The sequence below is a fragment of the Antechinus flavipes genome, chromosome 1 (assembly GCF_016432865.1).
Source record: "Antechinus flavipes isolate AdamAnt ecotype Samford, QLD, Australia chromosome 1, AdamAnt_v2, whole genome shotgun sequence".
In the NCBI taxonomy this organism is placed as follows: Eukaryota; Metazoa; Chordata; class Mammalia; order Dasyuromorphia; family Dasyuridae; genus Antechinus; species Antechinus flavipes.
Genome location: NC_067398.1, coordinates 262,388,482 through 262,416,025, shown reverse-complemented (window position 1 = coordinate 262,416,025; position 27,544 = coordinate 262,388,482). Strand labels below are relative to the sequence as shown.

The 27,544-nt window shown below is 41.3% G+C and overlaps 1 protein-coding gene across 5 annotated transcripts; it reads left to right on the top strand.

The window, feature by feature from the left end:
• On the top strand, window positions 1-27,322 carry POLR3E (RNA polymerase III subunit E). 5 transcript variants are annotated; one of them, XM_052001121.1, is made up of 22 exons: window positions 1-416; window positions 2,174-2,253; window positions 6,498-6,576; window positions 6,697-6,747; window positions 8,233-8,310; window positions 11,060-11,175; window positions 11,532-11,614; window positions 12,342-12,449; window positions 13,347-13,396; window positions 14,725-14,844; window positions 15,096-15,181; window positions 15,348-15,392; window positions 15,498-15,589; window positions 16,098-16,218; window positions 16,710-16,791; window positions 18,010-18,069; window positions 18,682-18,839; window positions 19,389-19,450; window positions 20,338-20,858; window positions 23,766-23,843; window positions 25,170-25,295; window positions 26,119-27,322. In XM_052001121.1, exons 3-22 carry the CDS (start codon window positions 6,541-6,543, stop codon window positions 26,173-26,175), a joined length of 2,130 nt encoding a protein of 709 aa, XP_051857081.1. In that variant the 5' UTR covers window positions 1-416; window positions 2,174-2,253; window positions 6,498-6,540; the 3' UTR covers window positions 26,176-27,322. The 5 variants fall into 5 exon arrangements, with proteins under 5 accessions (XP_051857081.1, XP_051857066.1, XP_051857090.1 ...); XM_052001106.1 differs by having other exon boundaries at window positions 2,174-2,257; XM_052001130.1 differs by lacking the exon at window positions 1-416 and adding an exon at window positions 763-1,147.
• The last annotated feature ends 222 nt before the right edge of the window (window positions 27,323-27,544 follow it).

Genomic DNA, 27,544 nt, shown 5'->3' with positions numbered 1-27,544 from the left:
GAAGAAGAGCGAGAAAGCGGGCAGTGGGGGAGGTGCCTCGGCGCCACCTACTGGTCCGATGCGAAAGTACCGGGGTGATAGGAGAGAGAACTCGGCTCCACTGGGGCGGGGCATTGTGGGTAAGAGGAAGAGCTGGGGGAGGACCAAACTCCCCCCACGTGTCTGCTGGAGTTTTACCAGCAACATGGCTGCTGCCTGAGAGAGTCCGGCCCGCCGCCACCGCCGCCGCTGCCGCTGCCGCCGCCGCCGTCGCCCCTTCCGCCACTGCCGCCCCTGCAGCCTGAGGGGATCGCTGCTGTCTCAGTCTCCTCTTCCGCCTGCCTACTCCTGCTGCTCCTCCTCTTGCTCCCCCTCCCCCGCCCCGTTCCCCGCTTCCCGCAGCCGCCCCCTCCCCCCGGCGTTCGTCTTCGGGCCAGGTGAGTGAGAGCTCCCCTCCTGTAGGAGCCGGGGGCTGTCCTCGGGGAGCGGCGCCGGCGCCGCGGGAGGTTCTGCGGCCACGCTCGGGGGCTAGGCCCTGGTTGGCCTGGAAGGGGCTCCTGCGGCTCTCCAGGCCCAGGCACCCCGGAGGGCCTGGGGTGAGTTAGGGCAGCCGGAGCCGGGGCTGGGCCTGGCACCCCTCTTCCTTGCGGACCGAGAGGGAGAAGCAATATGGGGACCTCTTGGTCGGTCAGGGTAACTGCACGAATGTGGGGAGGCAGCCGGAGGTGGCTCCCCTACCGCTCCTACAGTTGGGGGGTGGGGTCTTGGGGGGCCAAGAGCCCGGGGCGTTCTAACCTGCTGGAAGTGCGGAAGCTGCTGGGTGGGGGGGGGAGAGCAGGAGTCAGCGATATCCCCCTGGGGTGATCCCGGCCGGCCCCCGCCCTGGAGATGAGGGGTTAGGGCCTGGGGAGGCCGAGTTTGCCCATTGAGCTGTGCCCGTGCTAGGTTGGGGACGAGTAGAGGGCGGAGTGCTTTGCAGGTAACTCGCGGTGACTCAGGATCCAAGTGACCTGACTATGCCAGCTTCTTCTGGAGACACCTGTCTTGGAGAGAAGAGGTTCCTCCATTAGCTTATACAGTGTTTTCTCCCCATGGATGATGACAGCTTGGAGGGGGCTGGGACGAACTTGACCAGCTGGCTTGGGAAAGAAATGCCTATTGAAATGAAGTGAGTCAGAGTTAGGAACAAGTCGGTTCCCCCTGGTCCTAGGGGAGAGGTAGTCAGTACCTGGAGAGCAGAGCAGAGCCGATGGTAGGAGGGACAAAAGGGGAAGAATCTGGGTAGAAGTAGAAATCCCTTTCGGGTAGCACCTTTGGGATCCTGTCTGTAGTCTGCTCCCTTTCCTTACAGCTGAACTTAGTCCCTGTCCTTTGTCCTGATAGCGTCTTTTTATTTAAAGGGTCAATTTAGAATTATGAACTCCTAGATCTGGAAGTAGTCTTGGAATCATATTCCCTCATTTTATTGAAAAAGCAGCAGAGACACAAAGAACGGACCTTCATTTAGCTGTTGATTCTTTCCATTTGCCATCATTATTTCTTTTTGAACCCTAGAGGTTATATGATTGATGCCCCCTCCTGTTCAGGTCTGAGGTTGGTTTTTTGGTGCACAGTGAACACTATATTAACTTATGATTTCATCATTTATGACTCCTCACCCCAAAATACATGTACACATGCCTTCTTAATTCTCAAGAGCTCTCTCTCTCTCTCTCTCTCTCTCTCTCTCTCTCTCTCTTTTTTTTTTTTTTGGTCTGAGTCTGGGACTACTAGTTCTCTGGGTCCATTTCAGTTCTGATGATTCCTTAAAAATAATTTGCCTGGTATACAAATGTATTAGCAGAAATTCCCTATTCTTCCTCCATAGCAAGTGGTTTAGAGAAGACAAGGGCAAAATAATGTGACCTCAACTTTGGATCCTTTGCTTTTGTGAGAATCAAACAAGGTCTACTTTTTTCTTTGACATCTGTTCCAGCTTTGGTGTCATGCTGTAAATTCTCCATTCTCTAGTGGATTATTCATGGTAACTTGGAGTTGACTTTGTTTCATTTCCTGAGTAGTATATAAGGCCTAAAGCAGGTGATTGGAAAGTCATTCTAGAAGGGCAGTGGCCATCGTTATGAATTTCTGTCAGTCGTTGTGGACAGGATATTCCATTTTTTTTTTATATTTTTCATGCCTCTTTTTCTTTCAGTTGGTACTGACATTTGAGAGGGGAACCTGGCTGTTGGTGTACTGCTCCCAGGGCAAACCCGCATCTGCCCATCTGGGCAGGTAGGTATGTGCTCTCCGGGCCTTTCTCTGATTCTTTAAGATCCCTTTTGAGACAGAGTTCATGAGATTGGGAAGGGTCTGTTTCTTTTGAATAGGGAAAAAGACTTAAGCTCAAGCTTGTCTGGCTAGGATGGAAAGTGGATAGAAAAGTGGTCATAGAGGTGATGCATTGAATTGATTGTGCAGGAGAACGTTAACGTCCAAACATCAATCCCAGAAAGAGAGAAGAGGAGAAGTGAGCAATTGAATATGAAGTCTTCATTATATCTTCTTTTCTTTTGAACACTTTTCTCCCTATAAAAGTTTATACCATATAATTGTGCACTTGATTTTATGTGGCATTGTATTCTCTATTCATTCATTCCTTAAATAACTGTCAAGAATTATCTCTTAGGCACAGAGGGAGATATTAAAAATAAATAGACAAGGTCTTTGGTCTCAAAGAGCTTGTACGTCTTTTTAGAGATGATGGTGAGACTTGTATGTAGATACTTCAGTGACATATGATTTTCCTACAATCATCCCGGTAATGCATCAAAACTTAGCTAGCCTTCTTTAAACAATCAACAAATCCCACATGTTTCTACTGATACTTTTTTCCTTATCACAGCCATTTCCAAATATATCTTCCTATCCCTCCACCCAGTGAGCTTTCCCTTGTAACATTTTTAAAAAGGTTAAATAAAACACACAGGAAACATCTCAAACATTCAGCACACCCTCATCTCCCACTTTTCCAAAAAAAAAGAGGTAGATGCATTTTTTCAATCTTAAACTAAGACCAAGATTGAAGGGGAAAAAATAGTTCTTGCAAAATGAACCGATTTGTCAACCAAGTATGACATGATATATAGAACTTTACACCCTATGCCCACCATCTCCCATTTCTGCAAAGAAGGGCTGAGTTTCATTCTCATCTGTTTTAGGAGTAAAGTTTGGTTATTATAATTTCATGGCGTTCATTTGTAATTCTTTTACTTTGACATTTATTTACTTGGTTCTGTTTATATTACTTTGCATTAACTTCTATAAGTATGCTCATGCTTCTCTATATTATTATTTATTGTTTTCTCTAGCACAGTAATGTTCCATTACATTTATGTACTACAAATTGTTTTAGCTCTTCCTCAATGTATTTTGTTTCCATTTTTTTGCTATGAAAAGAAAGCTTCTATAAATATTTTGGTGGATATGGGAGATATATTTTTTTATCTTTGATATCATGGACTATATATCTTAGCAGTGAGCTTTCTGGCAAAAGGTATGGATAGTAATAGATTTTTATTGATAGCTTTCATTTTTACATTATTTTCCCTATCCTTCCTTTTTTCCTCTACAATCCCAGAGAGCCTTGGCTAATAAAAAAGAATAAAGAAGTGGATGCGGATGAAAAAAAGAAGAAAGGGGGAAAAAATCAGCAACATAAATTACCACATGAAAGACTCTTCACACTTATATGTAGCTTTCCCTCCTCCTTTCCCCTCCAGAGGACTAGGGAAAGATGCCTTATCATAGGTTTTCTGAGGCTAAGCTTGGTCATTATAATTTCATAACATTTGGTTGCTATTGTTTTGTAATAATAGTTCCTTACATTTTTAGTTTTCCTGGCTCTGTTCTCTTCATTCTGTGTCATTTCATTTAAATTTTTCTGGGCTTTTCTTCATCTTGTTATTTTTTATAACTCAATAAAATTCCAGTTCATTAATGTATGATAATTTATTTAATTACTATGCATTGATGGACCCTTAATTTCAATTCTTTGCTGTCACAAAAAAGTGCTTCTAAAAATAATTTGAATACATGGAATCTTTTTGTCATTTAAATCCTTTGGGTATGTGTTTAGGAGTATGTTTTCTGTGTTGAAGATTATAAGCATTTTAATTACTTGATTTATTCACATGATTCTAGATTATTTCTTGGAGTGAGTTAAACCATTTTATAGCTCTTTCACCATCCAGGCCTGGATTTCTGCAGTCTTTCTCATTGTTTTCATTTGTATTTCTGTTAACAGTAGTTTAGAGAAATCCTTAATATGGTGGCTAATTTGTAATTTTTCTTTGGAGAACAAGCTATTTAGTAAATGCTTACTATATACCAGTTATTGGAGATAGAAACGCAAGGAAAGAAACAATCTACTCTGAAGAGGAAACCACAAGTAAACACATATGTATACAGTATAAATATAAAGAGAATAAATACAAAGTAGTTAAGTACAAGAAAGTTTGGAAGGGAGAACACTAGTAATTGAGAGGATTTGAAAAGGCTTTTTTGGATCTTGAGTTGGAAAGGAAAAGAGGGATTCTGTGAATCAGAGAGAGGTAAAGAGCAAGTACTTTCTATACATGAAGACTAGCCAGTGTTAATTCTGTGCATATGTTGGATATTAGATCCTTATCAAAGAGATGATTTGAAGATTTTTTTTTTTTTTGATTCATGTGGTATAATTATTTTGTATTTTCTTTCCTTCCTGTGTGTGGAATTTGGTCCATTGCAGAACTATTCAATTGAATTCATATGCCACATTTTGTTCAAACACTCAGTTTTCTGTCAATACAAACAATATCATAGATATTTTGGTATATTTATATATACCATTTCATTGTGTCTTTGATACCTTGGCTTATCATACCTACCAGTGGGCTCTTTGCATCAAGGGGTAGCTACTAGCTTCTTTATCACTTAGTAGACTGCATCTGTGTTCCCAATATGTCCAACATGGTAGGACTTTCCAGAATTTCTGTTTAGCTGCCTTTGAAAATTCAGGATAGTGTTCATAACAAAAAAAAGTACTAGGGCAGGGCTTTAATAGAAATATTAAACCAGGACAAGTATATTCAATGCTGTTTGACACGAAATGAAAAAGACACAGTTTCTTGCTATGAAAAAAAATCAGAAAGCTTCAAGGAGAAGATGAAGCATTTGAGGTAGGCCTTGGAAAGATAGGTAGAAGGTTTTTATCTATGTACATTTTATCTTCTCCAATCCATCTTCAATGCAACTGCTAAAGTGATAGGCCTCTTTGTAAGAATATTAGTATCTTTGGAATTTGGAATTTGGTTCAGGTTTGTTTGGTTTTTTTGGCATGTCACTCATTTCTAGATATGTTCCTCTATTTTCCCTCCTGCCACCACCACCACCTGTGAATTTGTAAGAATAAAAAACAAAGGGAAAAGTAGCAGTTTAGCAAAATTAAACAACAAATTAGTATAACATTCTTCTTTGAGATCTTCTTTGATTGTGTTTACAGAACATTCACTTTCATTTTATTGTTTCCACTTATGTGGTAATCATGATATATATGGTTTTCCTGGTCCTGATTTATTTACCTTGAATCAATTCATGTAAATCTTCTCATTTTTCTGAATTCTCCAAATATATCATATCTTATGGCACAGTTATATTCCATGACATATTTCATCAATTTGTTAGACAGTCTCTTAGTGGACTTCTACTTCTAGTCCTTTTGCTTCTATAAAAAGTGCTGCTTTTGAATATTTTGGTGTGTATGGGACTTTTTTAATTCATCAAAATAATTTTCCTAAAGCACAGGTTTGATGTATATGTCTCTCCTGTTCAAGAAATTCCTGTACTTCTCAATCACTAACTTACAGTCTAGATTCAGTCTATCTTTCTAGTAGTATCCTATATTCTTCAGGTGCTTTCTCATGTACTATATTCCATCTCCTATCTCAGTTTCTATTCCTCACACACAATACCCTATCTCCTGCCTTTGTACCTTTGCAGAATATGTCCCCTGTACTTAGAATGCATTTGTTCCATATCTTATCTCTTAGGAGTCCTAGTTCCTTTGAAGCTCAGCTCAGGTGCTTCAGGTTCAGCTTCAGGAACTTATATGAGACTTTTCTCCATCTATGTTATTTCTTCCTGCTCCATAAGTTTGTATTTACCTTGTATGTACTTTGTATATACTTAACATGCATACATGTAGTTTCCTTTGAAAGAATGTAAACTTTTTGAGAGTAAGGACTGTTTCTTTTTTTTTCCCCATCTTGCACATAGCAGGGGATTAATCAGTGCTTGTTGATTCATTGTTGTATCCCTAGCTAGCATGTAAGATATTTAATGGCAAAAAATAGTTTTGTGGTATCTTCCTTTACCCTCTTGACACAGTTCTAACAACAGAATTTCATAATCATTTATTGATTTGATTTGGTCAGGCCTGAATGAATAGGAAGGAGTTTTTGAGTTCTATCTAAAACTAAACAATTTCCTTTATTTTTCAGTTTGTGCCCGAAGAAGGACTGGTTTTTGTTTGCCCATCCTAGTATGGCCAATGAAGAAAATGATCCAGTCGTACAAGAGGTAAACAGGGCATGGTGTATGGAGTGTTCCTCCCTGCTTCTTGCTCCATCATCATCATCATATGCATTTGCTTGGTCTTTGAGTGCCCTTGATTGGTAATGTGTTTTCTTATCTTTTCAGATTGATGTATACCTGGCCAAAAGCCTTGCTGAGAAGCTCTACCTATTTCAGGTAATTATAGGAGTTGAAATTCTGAAAATTACAGGCAAGAAGAAATGTTTCCTTAAAAGTGGGTTCATACATAAGTCTTGAATATAATTTTATGCTATTCAAAGCACATTGTGCTTTGAAATCTTAGGCTTTTTGTTTGTGTGAGTGGGTGGCTAGAGGGTTGGTTTTCTCATTTTATAAAAGAACATTGAGCCTTTGGGATTGTTCACCAGATCAATGGCAGAACTTGAGTTAGAATTCAAAGACCCCACTCTGTTTGCTTGAGATGTGGTAGTAGCAGGGCTCCAGCATGACAGTTTTCAAGAGGTAGTGGCATATAGAACTTACAGAATTGGGGTAGAGGTGATACTGAATCAGATGCTTAAAAATAAAAGGTAAACTTGCTGGAAGGTACTTCTTAGGATCACTTCTATTCCTTTTTCTCTTCTTCCACTTCTGAATTCCCAATGTTCAACTTATTATTTGGGATGATTATAAACCATGAGTTTAGGAGGTGACAGCTCATTGCCTTGGTATTTGAGTGAAATTTTAGGAAATAACTCTAGTTTTCTCAAGCTGGGATTTAATTGTCCTTAAGTGGTTTCTACCTTTGGCTTCGTGTAGTATATAGTATGTTTATCAGATTGTAGACTTTGTAGGACCTTATATAAACTGGAGAAACTAAGCAATGAACTAAAAATAATGTTAGTTATTTCATTTAATTAGTGTGTCTACTTTGATGCATTATTCTCCTTTATTTTCACAATAACTTTAGTAGGTAGGGTTGGTATCATTGTTTTGCAAATTAAAAAATAGAGAGAGAGAGATTAAGTGTCATACCCAAGGTCATACAGCTAGTTCATGGTGTTGTCAAGATGAGAATCCAGTTCTTCTGATATTTAACCCGGGATTTTCCCCAAAACTAGATCTTTCTGATTAAGAAAAAAATCAGGAAGTATTCTGGGTTGCTTTATTTTATGCCAGCTGATTTATGCCCTTTCATTTCCCTTCATAGTCTTCTTGTATGGGTCAGAGTAATGTAAGTCACAGGTTCTGATTCTACCACCACTGAAGTTATGACTCTTAGGACCCTGGGATAGAAATATCAGTTCTCTGGGCCCAGGCCAGCAGCATGTTTCTAACATTGATCATATAGAAAGCACATATTCATTGTCTGAAAGAATAAAAATCAAGATGAAGAGAAATAAGACTTTGCACCAATGAAAAGATTCACATCATATACCATTAAGATCTCTCACATCATTGTAAAATAGTTTACTTTTTAAACTTTCCCTGCTAGAATTCTAGATTGGAGGGAGTAGGAAGAGTGAAGTAAGAGGTAGTGTTTTACTCTTTTTTGCTTGACTTTCATTTTTTTTTTTTTTAGTGCCAAGAGCAGTTTACCGTGTCCCCTAATCTAAGTTTTGCAACCTAATTTGGGGGTGGTGAGATGGTAGAAAGGAATGAAACTGGAGAGATAGCTCAGTTTTTATTTTCCTTCTACAGTACCCTGTCCGTCCAGCCTCGATGACCTATGATGACATCCCTCACTTATCAGCCAAGATTAAACCAAAGCAACAAAAAGTAGGATTATGCCGTTTGGTTATATTTTGGGAAGGTGGGGAGGAAATTGAAGAGGAGAGTTGGAAACTAAAATTGTTTATAGAGGGAAGGTCCAAATTTGGGAGGGGAGGATTCAGGGGAGAAAGAAAAGGTAATCCTAGGTTAGTACCCTGATTTGGAAATTAGGAAGGAAGTGCATTAGCACGAATCTCTACTTCTTATTATTATAGTCTTTAGGAATTAATTCTCATGATGGGAGTTCAAAGGATTCCTTGCCTTCTATCAGGAAGGTTAGTTCATTTTTCTGCCCAGTCTTAACTCTACTAGAAAATATGAATTGAGTTGGAAGGACCCAACACTTGAAGAAAGGAAATAAATGGTGATAAAAGAGAAGGCTGAATTTAGAAGGCGATATTTAGTCCCCTTTGTACATTAGGCACCGTGCTCTATGGTTTGGAGACACTTACAATCTAGCAAATGAGTTGAGAGATTTATCTTACAAGTTTACCCAAACATAGTAGGTGGTATGTAAATATTAATTGTCATCATTATAACCATAATTGTAATTATTGAAATTGAGTGATGGGAAAGTGAGAATTCAGTTTGGCTGGAGTATAGTTCTATGTGTTAGCAAGTGATGGGACATAAGACTTGAAAACTGGATTTCAGCTAGAGTATAGAGGATTTTTTTCTTGCTAGGCTAAGAAATTTGGATTTTGCCATTGGTGAGCCAATAAAGATTTTTGACATGGAGTTACTATAATTAAATTCATTAACACTTCTGTATGATGGAGAAGATCAGTTCTGAATCTGAAGGAGACAGGTACTAAAGAGATACTGAATGAGGGAGGTGGTAGTAGGAATAGAATAACAGGGAGGTATGGAAGTAGAAATAGAAGCAAATAGAAGCAAGAGAACAGGATCATGGAGTCCAGGGAAAAGAGGTAAAGTCGATGTCTTTATTAGGAGATTGGCAGTGCAACATACCCAGAAAAAAGGAAGGTTAGGAAAAGTAGCCAGTTCCAGAAGGGAAGATATGTAAGTTGATAACAGAATTTGTGCTGTTGATTGCTTTAGGGACAGGAGAGGATGGTAAATACACAGAAAATGAATAGAGGAAACTCTAAAACAGAAATAGGCAGTTAGTGTTTGATGTTATAGAGACAGCAAGAAGGAAAACTGAGAAAAGGATCATTAAATTTGTCAGATAGTTGATTGACTTTGGATAGACTAGCTTCAGTAAAAAAGGTTGGATCTGAAGCTCTTTTGTAGGCATTTAAGAAAAATTGGTTAGTAAGTACACTTACGTACTCATGTTACAAGTACTTACAAGCACTCAACTCATGTTGTCCATTATACCTTTCAAGGTGTTTTTCCTTTTGTTGAGGGGCCTGAGGTCTCTCTGCAGGTGTGTAGAAGTTACTTGCTGTAATCTTTCTGAGTGTCTTCAAAGTGCAGGCTCTGGATGTTTGTATTGTGAGGGCCAGGTTCAGTCCTGAAGTTGTAAGTTGATGTAGATTGGATTCAGATCCTATGGGTCTGAGGGCAAGAAAGAGGAATAGAGAAGACCTGAGGCAGGGAAGTCACAATCTAAAAGGTCATCTTTCCCTAGAGAGTTCTTATGTGAAACTAGTGAACTCTCTCTTCATCCTTTTCCCTAAAGGATGATCATACCCACCTTTAGAAACCATCTTTTTAAAAATTAGGACTTTTAAGCAGCTACACCCAAAGAAAGAACACTGGGAAATGAATGTAAACTGCTTGCATTTTTGTTTTTCTTCCCAAGTTATTTATACCTTCTGAATCCAATTCTTCCTGTGCAACAAGAGAACTGGTTGGTTCTGCACACATATATTGTATCTAGGATATACTGTAATCTATTCAACATGTAAAGGACTGCTTGCCATCTGGGGGAGGGGTGGAGGAAGGGAGGGGAAAAATCGGAACAGAAGTGAGTACAAGGGATAATGTTGTAAAAAAAATTACCCTGGCATGGGTTCTGTCAATAAAAAGTTATTTAAAAAAAATTAGGACTTTTATTCCACATAAATGGAAAAAATATATACTTTTTATCCCATTAAAATTTTGAGTCCCAAATTTTTTCTCTATGTCTCATCCCCCTTCCTTGAGAAAGCAAGCAATTTTATATGGATTATATAGTATACAGTAATGCCAAACATATTTCCATATTAGCCATGTTGGGAAAGAAAAAAGAGACCCTACTCCCTCAAAAAAATTCAAGAAAAATAAATAGGTATGCTTCAATCTATAGTCAGGCTCCATCAGTTCTTTCTTTGAAGGTGAAAAGCATTTTTCATCAAATTCTTGATGATCTTGCCTCATTGTATTGCTGAAAGTAGCTAAGTAACTCTCAGTTGATTATCATACATTATTACTGTGAATAATGTCTGATTCTGCACTTCACTTTGGTTTTGAAAAACCTGGAAAGATTTATATAAACTAATGCATTCTGCTCATTATTTTTTGTAACACTATAGTATTTTATCACAACCCTATACCATAGTTTCTTTAGCCATTCCCCAATTAATGGAATCCCCTCAATTTCCAATTCTTTGCCATCACACAAAGAGCTGCTGTAAATATTTTTGTATATATAGGTTCTTTCCTTTAAAAAAAATCTCTTTGGGATACAGATCTTGTAGTGGTATTATTGTGATATCAAAAGGTTTACACTGTTTTATGCTTTTGAGCATAGTTCTTGGAATCATCTTAACGAGGAATGTTCTTAACCTGGAATGATTGCCTGCAGGTGGAGCTCGAAATGGCTATTGACACTATGAATCCCAACTACTGCCGAAGCAAAGGAGAGCAGATAGCACTTAATGTGGATGGCACCTGCACAGATGAGACAAGCACTTATTCCACGTGGGTCCTCTTGCTAATTCAAGGGATTGTCCTTCACCCCCTTGACTCCATGAACTTTCCAGGAGGCTACTTTGAAGCTTCATGGGGCTCCTTCAAACTGCAGATAAATTTTTTCAGTGAAGGCTCCTTTTAGGTGGACTATGATGTATATTATAAGTAAATGTAAAAATCCAGCTTTCTTTGCAGAAATGCTAGCAATTATTATGATTGGTCACCAGACTAGATTCTGTAGGGATTGAGAATGAGGCAGGTCACTTCCTTACAGGGAATTTTCCTACCCTGAGCAAGGAAACTTCTTGTATGCCTGTTTTTTCCTATTTTCCTCCCTTTAACATAGGTTTCTGCTGTATTTCCAGGAAACTGATGGACAAACAGACATTCTGTTCTTCACAGACTACAAGCAACACTTCTCGCTATGCTGCCGCTCTCTACAGAAAAGGTGATTGGGGTTGGAAGCTGCTTTCTTGGTAGGGAGAAGGGCGAAGGAGGGAAGAAGTTTTTATCCTGTAGGCAAAGGAGTTTACTCACCTGATCAGATCCCTTACAAGCTTTTTGATTTGAATGTGATCTAAATCTCTTTCAGGACTTTAGGTAGTAGCAGGATTTGTCTGATTCTTCTTAAGAGCTAGTTGACTTATTAAGTAAAGAACATATCTTTGCCCCTAAGTGCAGGATTTTAACCTGCCTCTCAGGGCTTCACTGCTCTTTTCTAAGTGAAGGTGTTGGAACCAGCTGATCTCCCTGGGCCCTTTTTGCTGTAGTCTTGTGATTATGTAGTCCTTAAAAGGTCACAGCTTTTTAAACCCAACTACAATCAGACTCGTTCAGTCATCCCAGTGCTTGTGGATTGCACAAATAGTGTATGACCCTCCCTGCTCCCTGGACAGGCTGCCCTGAGAAGTCTAACTCAGACCTGGCATGAGAACCCCTTTTCTTAGCTCAGCCCTTCTGTGACTGAGCAGAGGGGGTATGGGAACAGATTTGTTCCAAGGGACAACTGGGCCAGGAATTGAAGCCTTGGAATTTGGCTTTTGCTTCACCTTAAATCAGTGTAGGGAGCTTGCTTTCTATATCTTGTATGAGGGCCCCATAACCTGAAATTGGAAGTAGTTGGGGAAGAGGCCAGTCCCTAGAGAGCCCTGGGAGAGTCCCTCTTCCTCTGCCAGGCGAACTTCACTTGACCCCTCTGCACGGCATCCTGCAGCTGCGGCCCAGCTTCTCCTATCTGGATAAAGCCGATGCCAAACATCGAGAGAGGGAGGCGGCCAATGAAGGTAAGCATCCCTTCCCTCCACAGAGACCCAAGCATCCCATGGGAAGTCAGGAACTTGCTTGGGGAAGAGATAGAGGTCACTGGGGAAAAACAGGAGGGGGGAAAAATAAAGTTGCAGTGGGCTCTTAGTTATTCAGGAGCTGGTGATCTAATGTGCATTTTTGTTTTTAACCTGTCTTGCTAAATCTTGCTTTTGACTTTGAATGGATTTGAAGTCAAGAAGATCCGAGTTTAAAATAAAGCCTCAGACATTCACTAGCTTTGTGACTGAGCAAGTTACTTAAACTTGTCTGCCTCAGTCTCTTCATGTGTAAAATAGGGATAAAAATAGGACTTACTTCCATCATTATTGTGAAGATCCAATGAGGTAATTTTTGTAAAGCATTTTGCATACCTTAAATTACAAATATGCAGGTATCATTAATAGACATTAGAATATATATATGTTCTTTTACCTTAGGCCTGTCATTTAACTTCCCCTACTCCGATAGCGAGAGGGTCAGCCCATTGAAAATCAGGGGCTAATTTCTTACTAGGGATTATAACCCAGTGACCAGAGCATTGACTCAAGCTAAGTGGCCTGGATTCTGGTACTAGTTTTGCCTATAATTTTCAGTCTGATTATAGTTCTTTCTGTTCCCTAAGTTTTTCATTTGTATAATGCAGAGGGCTAGATCATCATTTCCCAACTAGTTTTGTACAAGAAGAAGGGGAATTTCATGAGAATTTTGATAGCAGAAGTGTTTTTCCTTCTAAATTAAATGTATTAGAAATCCTTGTTGTATGATGGTAACATTGTCTTGCCCTTAAGAGTAGACACTAATGAATGCTTGGAATACTGGATCAGCTCTGTAAGGTCCTTTCCAGCTCTAATAGTCGATGATTCTTCTATTTGCAGCTGGGGATTCTTCTCAGGATGAAGCTGAAGAAGATATCAAGCAAATCACGGTATAGCTAAGGCCTCAGGGCTGCTAGAACTTTCTTCTGTAAGACTGTTATGGACTCTTGGGGGGATTCATAGGGTGGGGTTGAAGTGGAAGGGAGGATCGTGGCAGGATCAGGAAGAGGGTTGGAGAAGGGGAGGGGTGTCTGTAAAACGTGAAGTCAGACACAAAGAATCCAGCACAGGAAGATCTCTGCTTTCACTTCTAACTTGCTAGGCCACCTAGAGTGAGTCCCTAGGTCTTTTTAAAAATCAGGGTTTCTTAACCTCTTCTGTGTCCTGGGCCCTTCTGGCAATCTGATGAAATGGACTCCTCAAAAAAATGCAGTAAATAGAATTCAATTAAATAACAAAGAAAACAATTATATTGAAGAATAGTTATCAAACCATTATATTGAAAATATATTTATGAGAATTTTTTTAAGCTGAATTCATGGACCTTTAATTTCAGTTATTTTCAGCTGTGAAAGGAGGGGCTAAAAGTATCATGCTCTGTCTGTGCACATAGGTTGAGAACTTAAGAATAAATGTCAGAGAGTTAGAGGCAAGGTCATTTAGCAGTCCAGCATTGAGTCCTGCATGCAGGGCCACGTGACAGATTTTATTGGTCATTGTCACTTCAAATTGTTCACTCCATTAAATTTCACTTGCCATATATTTGAAAGGAGAATAATCCTTATACCCCCTACTTCATGGAGCTGTCATGAGGACAAAATGAGGCTTTCTTATTTTGGAGCACTATATACATATATGGGGTGTGTGTGTGTGTAAATAAAAAAAGAAGGGACTGCTGCTGTTATTGGGAACATATTGGTGTAATTTAAAGGACATCTTTTCATAAGTCTAGAAATTATCTGGCTTAATTTTCTTGTGCAGATGAGAAAACTGTTTTACTCACAGTCCCAGGCAAGGTGTAATGTGAAAATTGGGACCAGAATAGGTCTTTCCCCTATACAACATTGTCTGTGCCTTAAGTTCTAGGTCTAATTGGGATGTCTTCTATTCTGTCATCAAGTTAACTGTATGTCTACATGTTTTGAGGAGAAAAGGTAGGTAGGCTGTAGGATATGGTGGCATATCAGACAATGGGCTTAGTCATAGAATTTTCTGGGGCAGAACTAGGCTTTAAATTGAGTATTATAGGAGCCCAGGAAGAAGAAGGAAGTTCTGTCATACATTTGGCATCAGTTTTGGCAGAGGGTACTAGACAGTGGAGAAACAAGTGGAAAGTGTTAGTGAGTTGTATAGACCCTCTCCCTGTTGCCTAAGGGGTTTGTGCCAGGACTTACAATTTTTGCAATGCACGCTTCCCTTCCTCCCTTCCTTGACACAGGTGCGTTTCTCTCGGCCAGAGTCAGAACAGGCTCGCCAGCGGCGGGTTCAATCTTATGAATTTCTCCAGAAGAAGCATGCTGAAGAGCCTTGGGTGCACCTGCACTACTATGGCCTGCGGGTGAGGACTCTGCAGATGCTTGGGTAAAAGAGTTCCTTGGCAAGGATCAGAACTTATGATTAGAACTGCATCCAGGGCTCACCTGCCCAGCACTGTTTCCAGTCCAGTCTTTTGTTATGCTCTGACTCTCAGAAAACTGTCAGTGATATGTGATGCAGTCTAGCCTCTATGAAGATTAGTTCTCCTATTTAGGATTCTGGGGGGTGGGAGTCACAGTTTGGGCAATGAAAAATGTCTGTCGTGTTCCCCAGGACAGCCGATCTGAGCACGAGCGTCAGTATCTTCTGTGCCAGGGCCCTGGGATGTCAGAGAGCACAGAGCTCATCAAATCTCCAAGGTGAGAATGCTCCCTCTGCTGATGTGGTACCTTCTAGGATAACATCCCTTCCTGGGAGAACAGCTTCTTCGGGCCAGATTGGATGCAGGGTTTCTGGGAAATGGGATAGGGAATCCCTGGAGGAAACCCATGAAGTTATTTTTCACCTGTGATTTTCTGTTCACAGTGAGTACTTGATGATGTTAATGCCTCCAAGCATCGAGGAAGAGAAGTGAGTGTCTGAACTGTGATTCTGTTATAGCAGGGCCTGCAATACAGGATGAGGACCACCTAGGGCTCAGCCTGTCTCTAAAAGTTCCTGTTATTTCTCCCTCAGGGAAAAACCTATGGCTCCTAGCAATGTTCTGTCGATGGCCCAGCTGAGAACTCTACCTTTGGCAGATCAGATTAAGATACTGATGAAGAATGGTTCGTGCCTTCCCACCTCCCTCTTTCTTATCCTTATCCTCGCAGCTTTTATTTTGTTATCCTCCTCCCTCATCATCCTGTTCCTTGCCTACTTTAGTTCCTAACCCTCTTCTTTCTTCAGTGGGGCTCTGAGGAGTCATCAAAACATGTAGTCTTTCTTTGGGTCTTAATGCTGTACTCCACAAGACCCTAAAAAACAAAAGACCTGGTAAAGTCTGAGCTCTCTGAGCTGGGAGGCCATTCTCTCTGGCTCATTGTCAGTGAATGTGGAGCATGGGCATTGTACAGTAAGCCTTCACAGGCACTGGAAACATTGTGGTCTAAGAGCCAGAAAGAGAACCCTGGTTCAAGTCCCATGCCAGCTGGATGAATTTGTCTTGGTAGATCAAGGTCCATAGATATCAAGCCTCCCTTTTGGTTCCCATTTTGGGGAAGAGTGTGCGTGATCCAAGCTTTTGGGGCTTCCCGGCTGGGTGCTTTATGGAACCTGTTGTCTTGTTTGTCTCAGTGAAGGTCATGCCTTTTGCCAACCTGATGAGCCTGCTGGGCTTGGGGACCGACTCAACATCTGTGCTGCGCTGCATCCAGCAGGTGGCGATGCTGGTGCAGGGAAACTGGGTTGTGAAGAGGTATGTTTACATTCATTCAACAAAGATGTAGTTGACTGCAAAAATGGTTCATGTCCTTTTGGGTCACATAGTGGTGTGCTCTAGACGCTTTCTACAGTAGATCAGAAGACGTGGTGGAAGTGAATATCTGAGGTTAGAGCCTATTCTGTTAGAAAGTGTATCACCCTAAGCTGTTGAACAAGACCCAGGGGTCTGCCAAGTAAACAGCAGTCTTAGGGATTTAGAGTCCCAAAGAAATGAAGTAGGTGGGGGAAAAAAGAATCTCAGCTCTCCCTGCCCTCCTGGCATATCCTCCACTCCAGATAAATGATTTCCAGAATGGGATGAGGAGCCAAGGACTGGCCAACATGGTAAGGGATAGAGTGTTATCCTCTCCCAGGTGGGACTTGTTTGGGGCTGGGATGAAGGTGGCCATTTGCCAGTTCTGGAAGGTCAGGCATTCCCTCACCTTCGTTTCCTGTGAAATCTGTTGTTTTGTTTCTCATTGGCAGTGATATCCTGTACCCAAAGGACAGCTCCAGCCCTCACAGTGGGGTACCTGCAGAAGTGCTCTGCAGGGGTCGGGACTTTGTTGTAAGTACCAAAAGGGAAGATTTGTAAAAAGACAGCTGATGTTGAGGCTCTTTGAGAAGAGCTGAGTTCTGTCCCTGAGCAAGACAGGGAGAAAATCTCTATTTCAAATGCACACTGTTTTTTTTACTGTAATCCTCTGTAATCCTGGAACTTCCTTCCTTCACTTGTTTTGGTCTCCACTTTTATTCTAGAGCAGGGATTCTTAACCTTTTTTGTATTGAGGACCTCTTTGGCACTTTGACCTGAAAGACACCAATTATATTGCACACTGCATTCATGAACCAAAAGTTAAGAATACCTGCAATAGAGAAACTCACACTAATGGATTGATCCATAAAGTTCTCTCTTTTCTTCTGCATCTTCTACTAAAAAGTTTATTTGGCATTTATAGTAGTATTTTACCTATCTTATTTGTTTGATTTTCCCTACAAACCTTTCAATTGATTACATAGGTGTTGCCGCATTTAACAGTGTAGTTCCAAGAAGTTAAGTTACTGATTCAAGGTTAGAGAATAAGTGACAGAACCGAGACTCCTTCCCATGTTTCCTCCTCTGTCCAGTGTGCTTTTTGCCCCTACCACTCTCTCACCCAGGATGTGGATTGGTTTACCTTAGAACTTTCAAGCAGGCTGAAGCAGTATAGGTTGGTGGCAAGAGGAGGAAGAAGCAAATGGGTAGCGAGTTAAAAGATGGGGGCCTTCTCTTCCTTGTTGATATTTGCATCTTTTAAGAATGCCTCTTGCCTTTAAAATTACCTACTTTGTGCTTAGTCCTTTTGGGAATTATTATTTAAGAATTCTGGGAGTAGAATTGGGAAAGAGGAGGGAGTTAGTGGTCTGGGTGAAGTTAGTGGGGAGGGGAATGATGATGGAAGGGGAGATAGGAGAGCCTGTCCCTGGCTTCCCACTGTTACACCCCAAGCCAATGTAAAGACACATGTCAATATTAGTGACATGGAGAACCTGGGATGATAGAGATCTGAAAGGGAAGCTTCTAGCAATGGGGGAATGCTGTGTGTTTACTGTGACTTCTACAAGGCTTTCTGGCATCCATTCTCCAAAGGAGACCAGAAGCATGTCTCCCTCCTGTCACTAAGCGCTCTTTGTGCAGCCCCCTGGGTATTGGGAAGCTATGTTTTTGTTTCTGCTTGGAAGCCATCTTAGAAGCCCTCCCAGAGCTTATAGGATATGTGGAAACCCTTGTCTTTATTTTCCCCAGATGTGGAAATTCACACAGAGTCGCTGGGTAGTGAGGAAGGAAGTAGCAACAATTACAAAAGTAAGTATTTGTCTCCAAATCCCTCCAGATTGGGGCCCAAGCAGTGGGAGAAGGGAAGAAAGGGGAGCACTAGGCCAGGCAGGTAGCCAGAGAGGCTTATTCCTACTGAGGAAGCAAGTACAGATGTCCCTGCCTTGGGTCAGTTGCCCACAGAACTTGTGACAGGATCCCTGAGATGGCAATTGTCATAAGAGCCAAAGACTTTTTATGCAGTTTAAAGCACTTGTCATGCATTGTCACATAATCTTCACAACTAACTATGATGATCATTTTCCTAATTCTCAAGTAAGGAAATTGAGCCTGAGGGAACTTAAGTACTTTCTCAGGGTTACATGGCTAATGTCCTAGTGGCATTTGGTGGGTCTGTCTGTCCATCTCTTTATCCTGCATAATGGCTTCTTTTCATCACATTTAGCTTATTCTTGAGGCCCTCACATAAGTCTGTTGGAGCAATTTGGAGAAAGAATGAAAATCAGTGTGATCTAGTCAGGGGAAAAACACCAGCTCTTAAGACTTGAGGGGGTCTAAGATAGGGAGCTAATTAAGCCCATCCAGAGGCTAAATTTGGGAATCTCAGATTTTCTCCAAAATCATTGTCCCTTTGGGTCCCAGCTTTGTGCAGAGGATGTAAAGGACTTTCTGGAACACATGGCCGTAGTGAGAATCAACAAGGGCTGGGAGTTTTTGCTCCCTTATGATGAGGACTTCATCAAAAAGCATCCAGACGTCGTTCAGCGGCAGCACATGCTGTGGATGGGCATCCAGGCTAAGTAAGTTGTGCTTGCTGAGTATTGGTCATCCTGGTAGGGGCTGGGAGGCCAGCAGAAAGGAATGGAGAGGGCTCCTCCTCCTCTCCAGCACTGAAGGAAAACCTACTGCTCTCTGCAATTTGTGCATTTAGAACTAGGGTCCAGATCTTGTGTTTTCCCATAATGGTGATATTAGTGAAGGTATTGGCTGAGGGATAGAAGGGTAGATGGAGGGGAGTGGGGAACATGAAGGTAAAGGAGCCTTGGATTTTGAAGAAAGGATTAAAGGGAATGAATTGGGGGACCAGGAATTGGGAAGTTTGGAGAAGATGGGCAGAGAATGAAAAATTAAGAAAGTTTAGGCCAAATTACTGCAGGAAGATGGCAGGCAGAAGAGGCCGAGATGAATGGCCTACGGGATTTATTTAGTGAGGTAAGAGGCTGCTTTTTCCTGGATAAGGAGACATTTATGAGAGGTATAGAGAGGTAGCACCTTTGCTTAAGAGATAAGAAAAACTTTAAGCAAAAAAGGTTTTGTTTTGTTTTTAACCTGATACTTTCCCATTTCAGATTAGAAAAAGTCTATAGTCTTCTAAAAGAGACTGTGCCAAAGACTGCAGAAGGACAATCAGGTTTGTTTGGAGGAGGTAGAGACAGGGATCTGAGCTACGAGGGAGGTTGTGGACTGGGCTGGGGGGAAGGCGTCGGAAGAGAAATTTCCCACAGGTCTCTCCTGTGGTTTGATGCCATGTGGGCAGTGCTTGGGAAAGGTTTGACTTGTTACCTTTTCCCATGCTTTCCTTTTCTTGTCCCTTCTGCCTCCTCTGGGAGGGAATCTGAGTTTCCCTGTTGCTAATCTCGGATCAGTGTGAAAAATGAATTGAGGGTCTGGCCAGAAGCCAGGTTCAAGTCCATACCAAGAAGGCTTGGCCTGGGCATGGTGATATGGTACGGTTGCCCCTTAGTGCAGAGTGGAGTGGCATTCAGGACCGAGGGGAAACCGAAAGGGACTTCAGACACATTCTAGTCCCGCTACAGATGAGGGAACCCATACCTGTGGAGGTCAGATGTGCCCCATGGTTACATGGTAGAGAGTTGAACTTAGGGCCTCCCACTGTAGGGCCCTCTTGTCCTCTCCCTTTCTCCACACCTTGGGAATTGTGGTTTTTTTCCCCTCTGTCATTGTTGTTGCAAACTCTGTTTCACCAGCTGAGGGGCAGAGGTCCTTGTAGTTATGGAAGCTGGGAAGGGCTGGCTCTCTTTCCCTAGTATTTCCTGGGGTCTTGGAGAACTCCATTGGGTTTCAGGCTTTTCTTATTTGGGAAATGGGTAAAAAATAATCCTTCCTTTGCACTCCCCTCAGGCTATCTCCTTAGACTTCTTCCCTGTAGCCTCTTTCTGTGGGAATTTTTGGAATGAATTTGTAATTGAGATGAGGGGCTCAGCTTTTGGATCTTGGAAGTATCTGCTCGGATCTGGGATTCCCCATTCTGAGCCGCATCCTTTCTTGTCCTTCTAGTGCCTGTTATGCTGATCTCTGGAGATCAGCGAGTCCAAGCTGCCAAGGCCAAGGCCCAGCAGAACCACTTGCTGCTGGAACGGGAATTACAGTGGAAGAAGGAGCAGCTGCAGACAATGCAGGCCTCTTCCAGTGTGCGGATCAAGGAAGAGCCAGTGAGTGAAGAGGAAGAGGAGGAAGAGCAAGCTGACAAGGAGGAGGAGCCCATGGACACCTCAACCTGTGGCAGCCTCAGAAATAAGTTGGCCAATGGGCTTCCTACTGGACGAGCCATGGGAGGTGACACCCTCAACGGGCATCCCCCAACAGGCTGTGGGGAAGCACCCATGGCTCGGGAACTGAGGGCCTTTGTGGAGGCCACCTTTCAGAGGCAATTTGTGCTTACTCTGAGTGAACTGAAGCGCCTCTTCAACATGCATTTGGCCAGCCTTCCCCCTGGGCACACATTGTTTAGTGGCATTTCAGACAGGATGCTACAGGACACGGTGCTGGCTGCAGGCTGCAAACAGATTTTGGTGCCTGTAAGTAACATCCAGAATGGAGAGGAAGGATTAGCGGGAGTCTGGGTTTAAGCATAATCATAACAAGTAGTTGTGGCTTGGAGTTCTAGGGCTTCTCCTAGTAGTGTACAGGTTGTCTAGTGGTTTCTGAACCATTTCTGCTGGTCATCCCATATTTGAGAGTGGCCTAGAATACAGGTTCTGTTGGGCAGAGAGAAAGATGTTGAGAGGTTAGTATGGAGAGCTTGCCTTTAAGGCGAGCTATTTCCATAGAAAGCCTGGATTATGAAGAATGGCAATTCCAGCTGATGTTGTGAAAGGGAATTCTTAGGTCTCACTGAAGCATCTCAAAGAGATGCCAGACTCTTTTAGCCCACATGAGCTTAAAGTAGCCCCCAGCATTCCGTAAGTCTCATGGGTGGCTGCCCTGGCAGGCCAAAGTAGCTGCCCATGGTAAGCTGTGGTTGCTTTTTTTTTTTTTTTTCCTCTTGGTAGTGTTTTATTTTTCTAATTACGTATAAAGATAGTTTTCAACATTCATTTTTGTAGGATTTTGAATTTCAATTTTTTTCCCTCCCCTTCTTACCTCCCCCCTCCCCAAGATATCAAGCAATATAATATAGGTATATACATACAGTCATTTGAAATATTTCCATATTAGGTTGTGAAAAAAAAATCAGAACAAAAGGGGGAAAAACCACCTTGGTTGCTTCTTAATGGTTAAGCTGACCAACCAAACTCATTTGACTTTTCATGATTGGCTAGATATTTGAAGATTGGAATTAACCATGATTCTCACATTTCAATAGAAGTTTCTTCAGATAGTCTGTGAAATTGCTTTTTATAGATGTAGAAACTTGAGAGGATCTGACATGCTCAAGCTCACCAACTATTATGTGTTAGGGATGGTAACCACACTTGGGGCTTCTGCTATTTCTGTGACTCTAGCAGTTGCCCCATTGCACAGCCTTACTAGTAGGCATCTCAGGGCCTTCATTCTGATTGGCTGGCTGTGGCCTCCATATTGATTGGAAAATAAGAAGAACCACCTATCTTTAAAACAACAACAACAATAGTAATGATGACAATATATCCATAGGTGAAAGAAGAGGCTGAGAAACTTTTTCATCCCCTGAATTTTTAAAAGGCAACTATTAACAGTGGATAGAAGATGGTGTTTGGAGTCAAATCTGGCCTGAGACACTAGCTATGTGACTATGGGCAAGTCGCAACTTCTATTTACCTCAGTTTTGTCAGCTGTAAAATGAAGATAATAATAGCATCTATTTCTCAGGGCTGCTGTGAAGATCCACTGAGGTCATATTTTTTTGTTAATTTAATAGCTTTTTATTTTCAAAATACATGCAGAGATAGATAGCTTTCAACATTCATCCTTGCCAGAACCTTTTGTTCCAAATTTTTCTCCTCACCTTCCCCATCCCCTAGACAGCAAATAATCCAACATAGTATTAGACTTGTGCAATTCTTCTAAACGTATTTCCACATTTATCATGTTGCACAAGAAAAATCAGATCAAAAGGAGAAAAAATGTGAAAGGAAAAAAAAAGCAAACAACAAAAATGGTGAAAATACCAAGTTCTGATTCACATTCCCCGTAGTCCTCTCTCTGGATGCAGATAGCTCTCTCCATCACAAGTCTGTTAGAACTGGCCTGAATCAAATAGTATGCTTAGCATTGCACCTGACACATAGTAGGCACTAAACATAAATGCTGTTGTCATCATTATTTTTCTCAAAAAAAACCTTTGATTTTTAGATAGTATCCCAGGAAGGAGATGGGGCAAGGAGACTTCCAATTATTAAGCACACCAATTGGGGGCAGTGCCTTGTATATGTTGTGGGCCCTGGCCTTCTGGACAGGTTACCTTTATCTTTCTACTTTCTCCTGTCTCCCCAGTTGACTTGTGTTGGTGGAGATGGCTTAAAATAAGGTTGTAGTTCTGATGTCATTGGAGATGCTGGTGCCAAGGGAAGGTACATCTCAAATCTTGAGCAGTGCTATGGTTGTAAGACTCAAATTCTGTGAACTTGAAGGCTGAAAATGGGGTCAATGGTCTCCTCTTGTTCCAGTGACCTTGTCTCTACCCACCCAGAAGCCTGACCTTTACTGGGCAATCATAAAGAGTCTGTGTCAGCTCCTTCAGCCATTCTCTATGCTTTCTGGCAGAGGACCAGAGCCAGGTGTTCCTTAGGTGAAGTCTGAGGAAGCCTTATGCCTGGGGATTGGTTACTGGGGCTCAAGAGAGACGTCTTCCCTGTCCCTAAGAAACCACTTTTTGGTTCCTTGTGGTCACTTTTTCATCTTGCCATTTGGATTAGAAATCTAAGGGAGAGCCATTCTCTTGTTCCTTTCTTATCTTTCTCTATTAGAATTAGATCTGCAGAGAATGAATGGCTATGTCAGGGAAGTAGGGAAATGTCTCTGTGTAAAGTCTCTTTCTCTCAAGTTGCTCATCTAGGAAGAGAAAGAAAGCAGTTATGTGCAAACATGAAGACAGAATAAATGGGAGATAGCATGAGGAAGGCTTCTTGCAGAAGGCTGGAAGTCTCTTTAGTTGAGACTTGCAGGAAGCATGGGACTGGAGGTGAGGAGAGAGAGTGATGCAGGCTGGGGTAAAGCCAGTGAAAATTAATGGCCTTGTTGATTGTAATGTCTTATTCAGGAAACAGCAAGGGGGCTGGTTTAGCAGAATTGCAGAGAGAAATAAGGTCTGTGTGAGAAGACTGGAAAGGTAGGAAGGGATCAGGTTGTGAAGACCTTTAAAAGCTAGGTGAGATTTTATATTTGATTTTGGAGGTCATAGAGAGCCACTGAAGTTTATTGAGTAGAGGGTTGAAATGGTCAGATCTGTGCTTTAGGAAAATCAAACCCAGTTCAAGCCCAGCTCACATGTGTGCCATGATTAGTTTCCCCCACAGACTGCTGCTTCTCCTGATGAGCAGAAGGTGTTTGCACTCTGGGAGTCTGGAGACATGAGTGATCAGGTAAAGGAACCCATCCAGGCCCTTTTCACTGTTGCCTACCTGTTGTACTAGGAGAAAAGAGGGTTTCTTTGTGGCCAAATTCTTTTCTTTCTTTTTTTTTTTTTGTGGCCAAATTCTTAAGAGGAGGAGAGGATTAGGAAAATATCTATCCCTTAGCCACAGTTGGCCCCATTTAAAAAAAAAAAAAAAAAAAAAAAAAGGTAAAAAAAGGTGGAGGGGAAGGGAAAGGGCTGAAGGTACCTGAATTTGTTCAGATGTATTTGACCTTCAGAAAGTAACATTAAAAAAAAAAAAATTACTGGGCATATGTGGTGACTGTTTGCATTAGAAAGGGATTGTTTGATTTAGAAAAGAATCCCCTATAGTTTTTGAGTTTTGAATAGTTGGCGTTTTTATAACCATGAAAGTCATGTGAGGTCCATGAGTTTCCCCATAAGTCATTAGTTTGTCTTAGTGCTTTGAAAAGAGGGTTAGACAAAAGAGCTCTTTTGTAAAGTAAGGCACTCCTGCTCTGACCATGTCAGGAGCCCTGCTGAAGCATGTAGCTATGTGTCCCCACTGTGTTTCCCACCCACTTCAAGAGGTGGGATTTAAAAATAAAAAGAGGTGGCCTCTTTTCTTCTGTTTGTGTCCTTGGTAGAGGCAACATGATAAAGTGGGCAGAGAGCTGGGCTGAGAATCAGGGAGAACAGGATTCCAGTCCCACCTCTGACCTTAATATCCACGACTCTGGGCAGGTTATTAACTTCTCTGCATCTTAGGCAACTTTCCAGGATTTAAGTCATAGGCCAGTTGTGCTTGTTCCTGTATTTGACTAAGTTTTATTGATGCCCTTTGCTTTTACTCTTCAGTATCCATTTCTGATAAATGGATATTTATCCTGCTTCTTTCCCATTGAACCCAACCTTGTAAACAGAGGAAAAACAGGAGAGCCATCCAGGCCAGCTGCTGCGAGGCCGTGGGCAACATTTATGTAGCTCCCGTTTCACTACCAAGAAGAGTGACCTCTTTTTTAAAAAGCAGACCTTAAGTGACTTGGGCTAAAAATGGAATTGTTTGAGAGTAGTTTGACTGTTTTTCCTGGCCCAGTGCAGATCTCCCAGAGAGGGATGAGGAAGGCTTCAGGCCAAAGAGAGCTTGGCCATTTCCTCTCTGTCTCCAGAAGAAGGGCAGGAAGAACGGCTTCCTGTGGGAAGCTTCATTATCGTCTTCTGAACTGTTAGCTCATCCTGTCTCCTGTCATGTCTATGGATTTCTTGTTTGGAAATTTTTTTCCTTTTTCTGGAATGAGCGTTACAAATGATCGTGTTTTTACTGCCCCTTAAGCATCGACAGGTTTTACTTGAAATATTTTCCAAAAATTATCGGGTGCGTCGGAATCTGATCCAAACTCGACTGAATCAAGAATGTGGAGAAGATCTCAGCAAACAGGAGGTGGATAAAGTGTTAAAGGTAATAGCTCATTTTGGGTGCATCAGGTTAAAAAGCTCTTCCTTCATGATAGGGGCATCTATAAATTACCAGACTGCTTTGAAAAAAATTCTAGTTTTGGAATTGGAGGACCTGTGTTTGATTTCCAGCAGTGCCTTTTACTGTCTATTTCTCCACAATCAAGGGAAGTGAAATGATGTGCCCTAGGGTCTTACAGCTACATTAGGAGCCTTATTAGGCTCATAGACTTAAGAGGCAAATTTGTTCAGTTCCTTCATTTAATAGTTGAGAAAAGGGAAGCTGAAAAGGTTGACTCGCCCAAAGTTCTGTAGCTATCATAAATTGATATCATAAATTGATGGAGTTGTAATTTGAACCCAGGTCTTTTGAACACTGCTGTCTCTTAGCAGACAGAATAGAATTTAGCTCCCCTGACTCCCAGTCCAGGCTTCTGTTACCTTATTTAACCCTTTTGAGAAAAATATGCTTTACCTAGTATTTTAGATTTCAAAAAACCACAGCATTCCTAAGAAGCATTGAAGTGCAAAAAGTCCCAAGTATTTTTGTCTCTTTATTCATAATGCTCTTTTCAGTCTTTTTCCTCATAATATCCCTGTGTAATTAGAATAGTCTTCATTAGAGACTATATGCTAGCTTGGTAAAGAAATTTGTCAGCATGTTCATGTTGTGACTGGAGACCAGGTCTCCTGACTCCTACCTGTTCATTAGCCTCTATTGCTTAAGTACTTATTGATGGCATCTTTTAGAACATGGTAAATGTAACAGAGAAAGTTCCTTGTAATAATTTCTCACATCTGATTTTTTTTCTTCCCTCCATTCCCAGGACTGCTGTGTAAGCTATGGAGGCATGTGGTACCTTAAGGGAACAGTGCAGTCCTGACAGTCATAGTGAAACTGCTTAACCCCACAAACATAGGCCAGAGGATGGATACCACAGTGAGCAGAGATGGAAGTAACACCTTGACTTGCTTCAGGGAACATGGGGAGGATCTGATCTTCATGTGGCCTCGGGGCATTGCACAAGGCAGTTATAGAGGTCGACACGTTGAGTTTGCATGACCAGCTGGAGGCCAGAGTACTCCCAGGAAAGATCAGCCAGGATCCTCTTCCAGTATCATTTGGAATTCCTAATGTATTTTGCTTCTCATTTGGTTCCATTCTAATAAAAAGAGTATATAATGATACAGGCGAGATGGAAAAAAAAAATCATGGTTTAACATTTTATTTTGTAATTTAATGCCAACCAAGTTAAAAGTTCTGTTTACAAGATGAGAAAAGCTTGAGGTTTTTAATATTTAAAATGCCTAGAAGCTGATGCTGAATCTTAGATTTTCTATCTATAAAAGCATCTGCCAGTTCCATTAAACAAGCCAAATTGCAGTATAATACTGTTGGGTTTTTATAGCCACTTAAAAATTTTAAACAATGTTAACTACCTTATGTAGTGACTTTCTCTTAATTGTTTACATGAAACAGCAAATAGAGAGGACAGACTTGTGAATTAAATTTATATATTCTTTTGACCTGTTTGCACACCTATGCAAATAAAGGTAAGTCCTGGACAACATGGAAGTGTAGTTATCACAGTTTGTGATGTACAGATCTCTATTTTGTGTATTTTAAAAATAAATGCTAACATAAACTCGGCATCATTTTGGTGCCACATCTTTTTATGACAAACAGAAAAGCAATGTAACCAGCTTTTAAAGCAGTTGTACAAAAAAGTGAAGGAAGATCATTAAATAGAAGGGAAAATGAGATTTTTATTCTAATGTCAAAATTAGAAATAGCCAAGCTCCGATGAACAGGTTCTAGTTCATCACAGTCAATAATTAGACTGTGAAAGATGCTGGGAAATTTACTGTTTTGCCTGCATATAGGAAGGTATTCAATTGCCAATCTATATTTTGTACGAAATCTGAGGGTAGCCTTTGTTCACCCTGTTGATATCAATTGTATAGGTTGGAAAGCTTTGGAAACTATGTAGAAATTCATTAGTGTTCATTAAAATATCCTATCCCCTTCAATGGGTGGCCATTCTTTCCTATTGAGTTAAGTGTGAGACAATCAGAAACTTACAATCTCAGTCTCAAACTTGGGTCCAGACTTTGGAGATTATTTTAAATAACATCTATCTGAAGGAGGTATCCCTTTTCACATTATCCCTGACAGTGTCTTCTGGTGATTGAAAGCCATTGCTTCCTGAGTTTCCCTTATCATTTTATAGCCAGTTTTTCTTCTAGAGATAA

Coding starts and splice junctions, on each gene's coding strand:
- POLR3E (XM_052001121.1), top strand. CDS start 6,541: ATGGCCAATGAAGAAAATGATCCAGTCGTACAAGAG. Junction 15,590..16,097: donor TAAGATACTGATGAAGAATG/GTTCGTGCCTTC, acceptor TGTTTGTCTCAG/TGAAGGTCATGCCTTTTGCC. Junction 23,844..25,169: donor CTGGAGACATGAGTGATCAG/GTAAAGGAACCC, acceptor CTGCCCCTTAAG/CATCGACAGGTTTTACTTGA.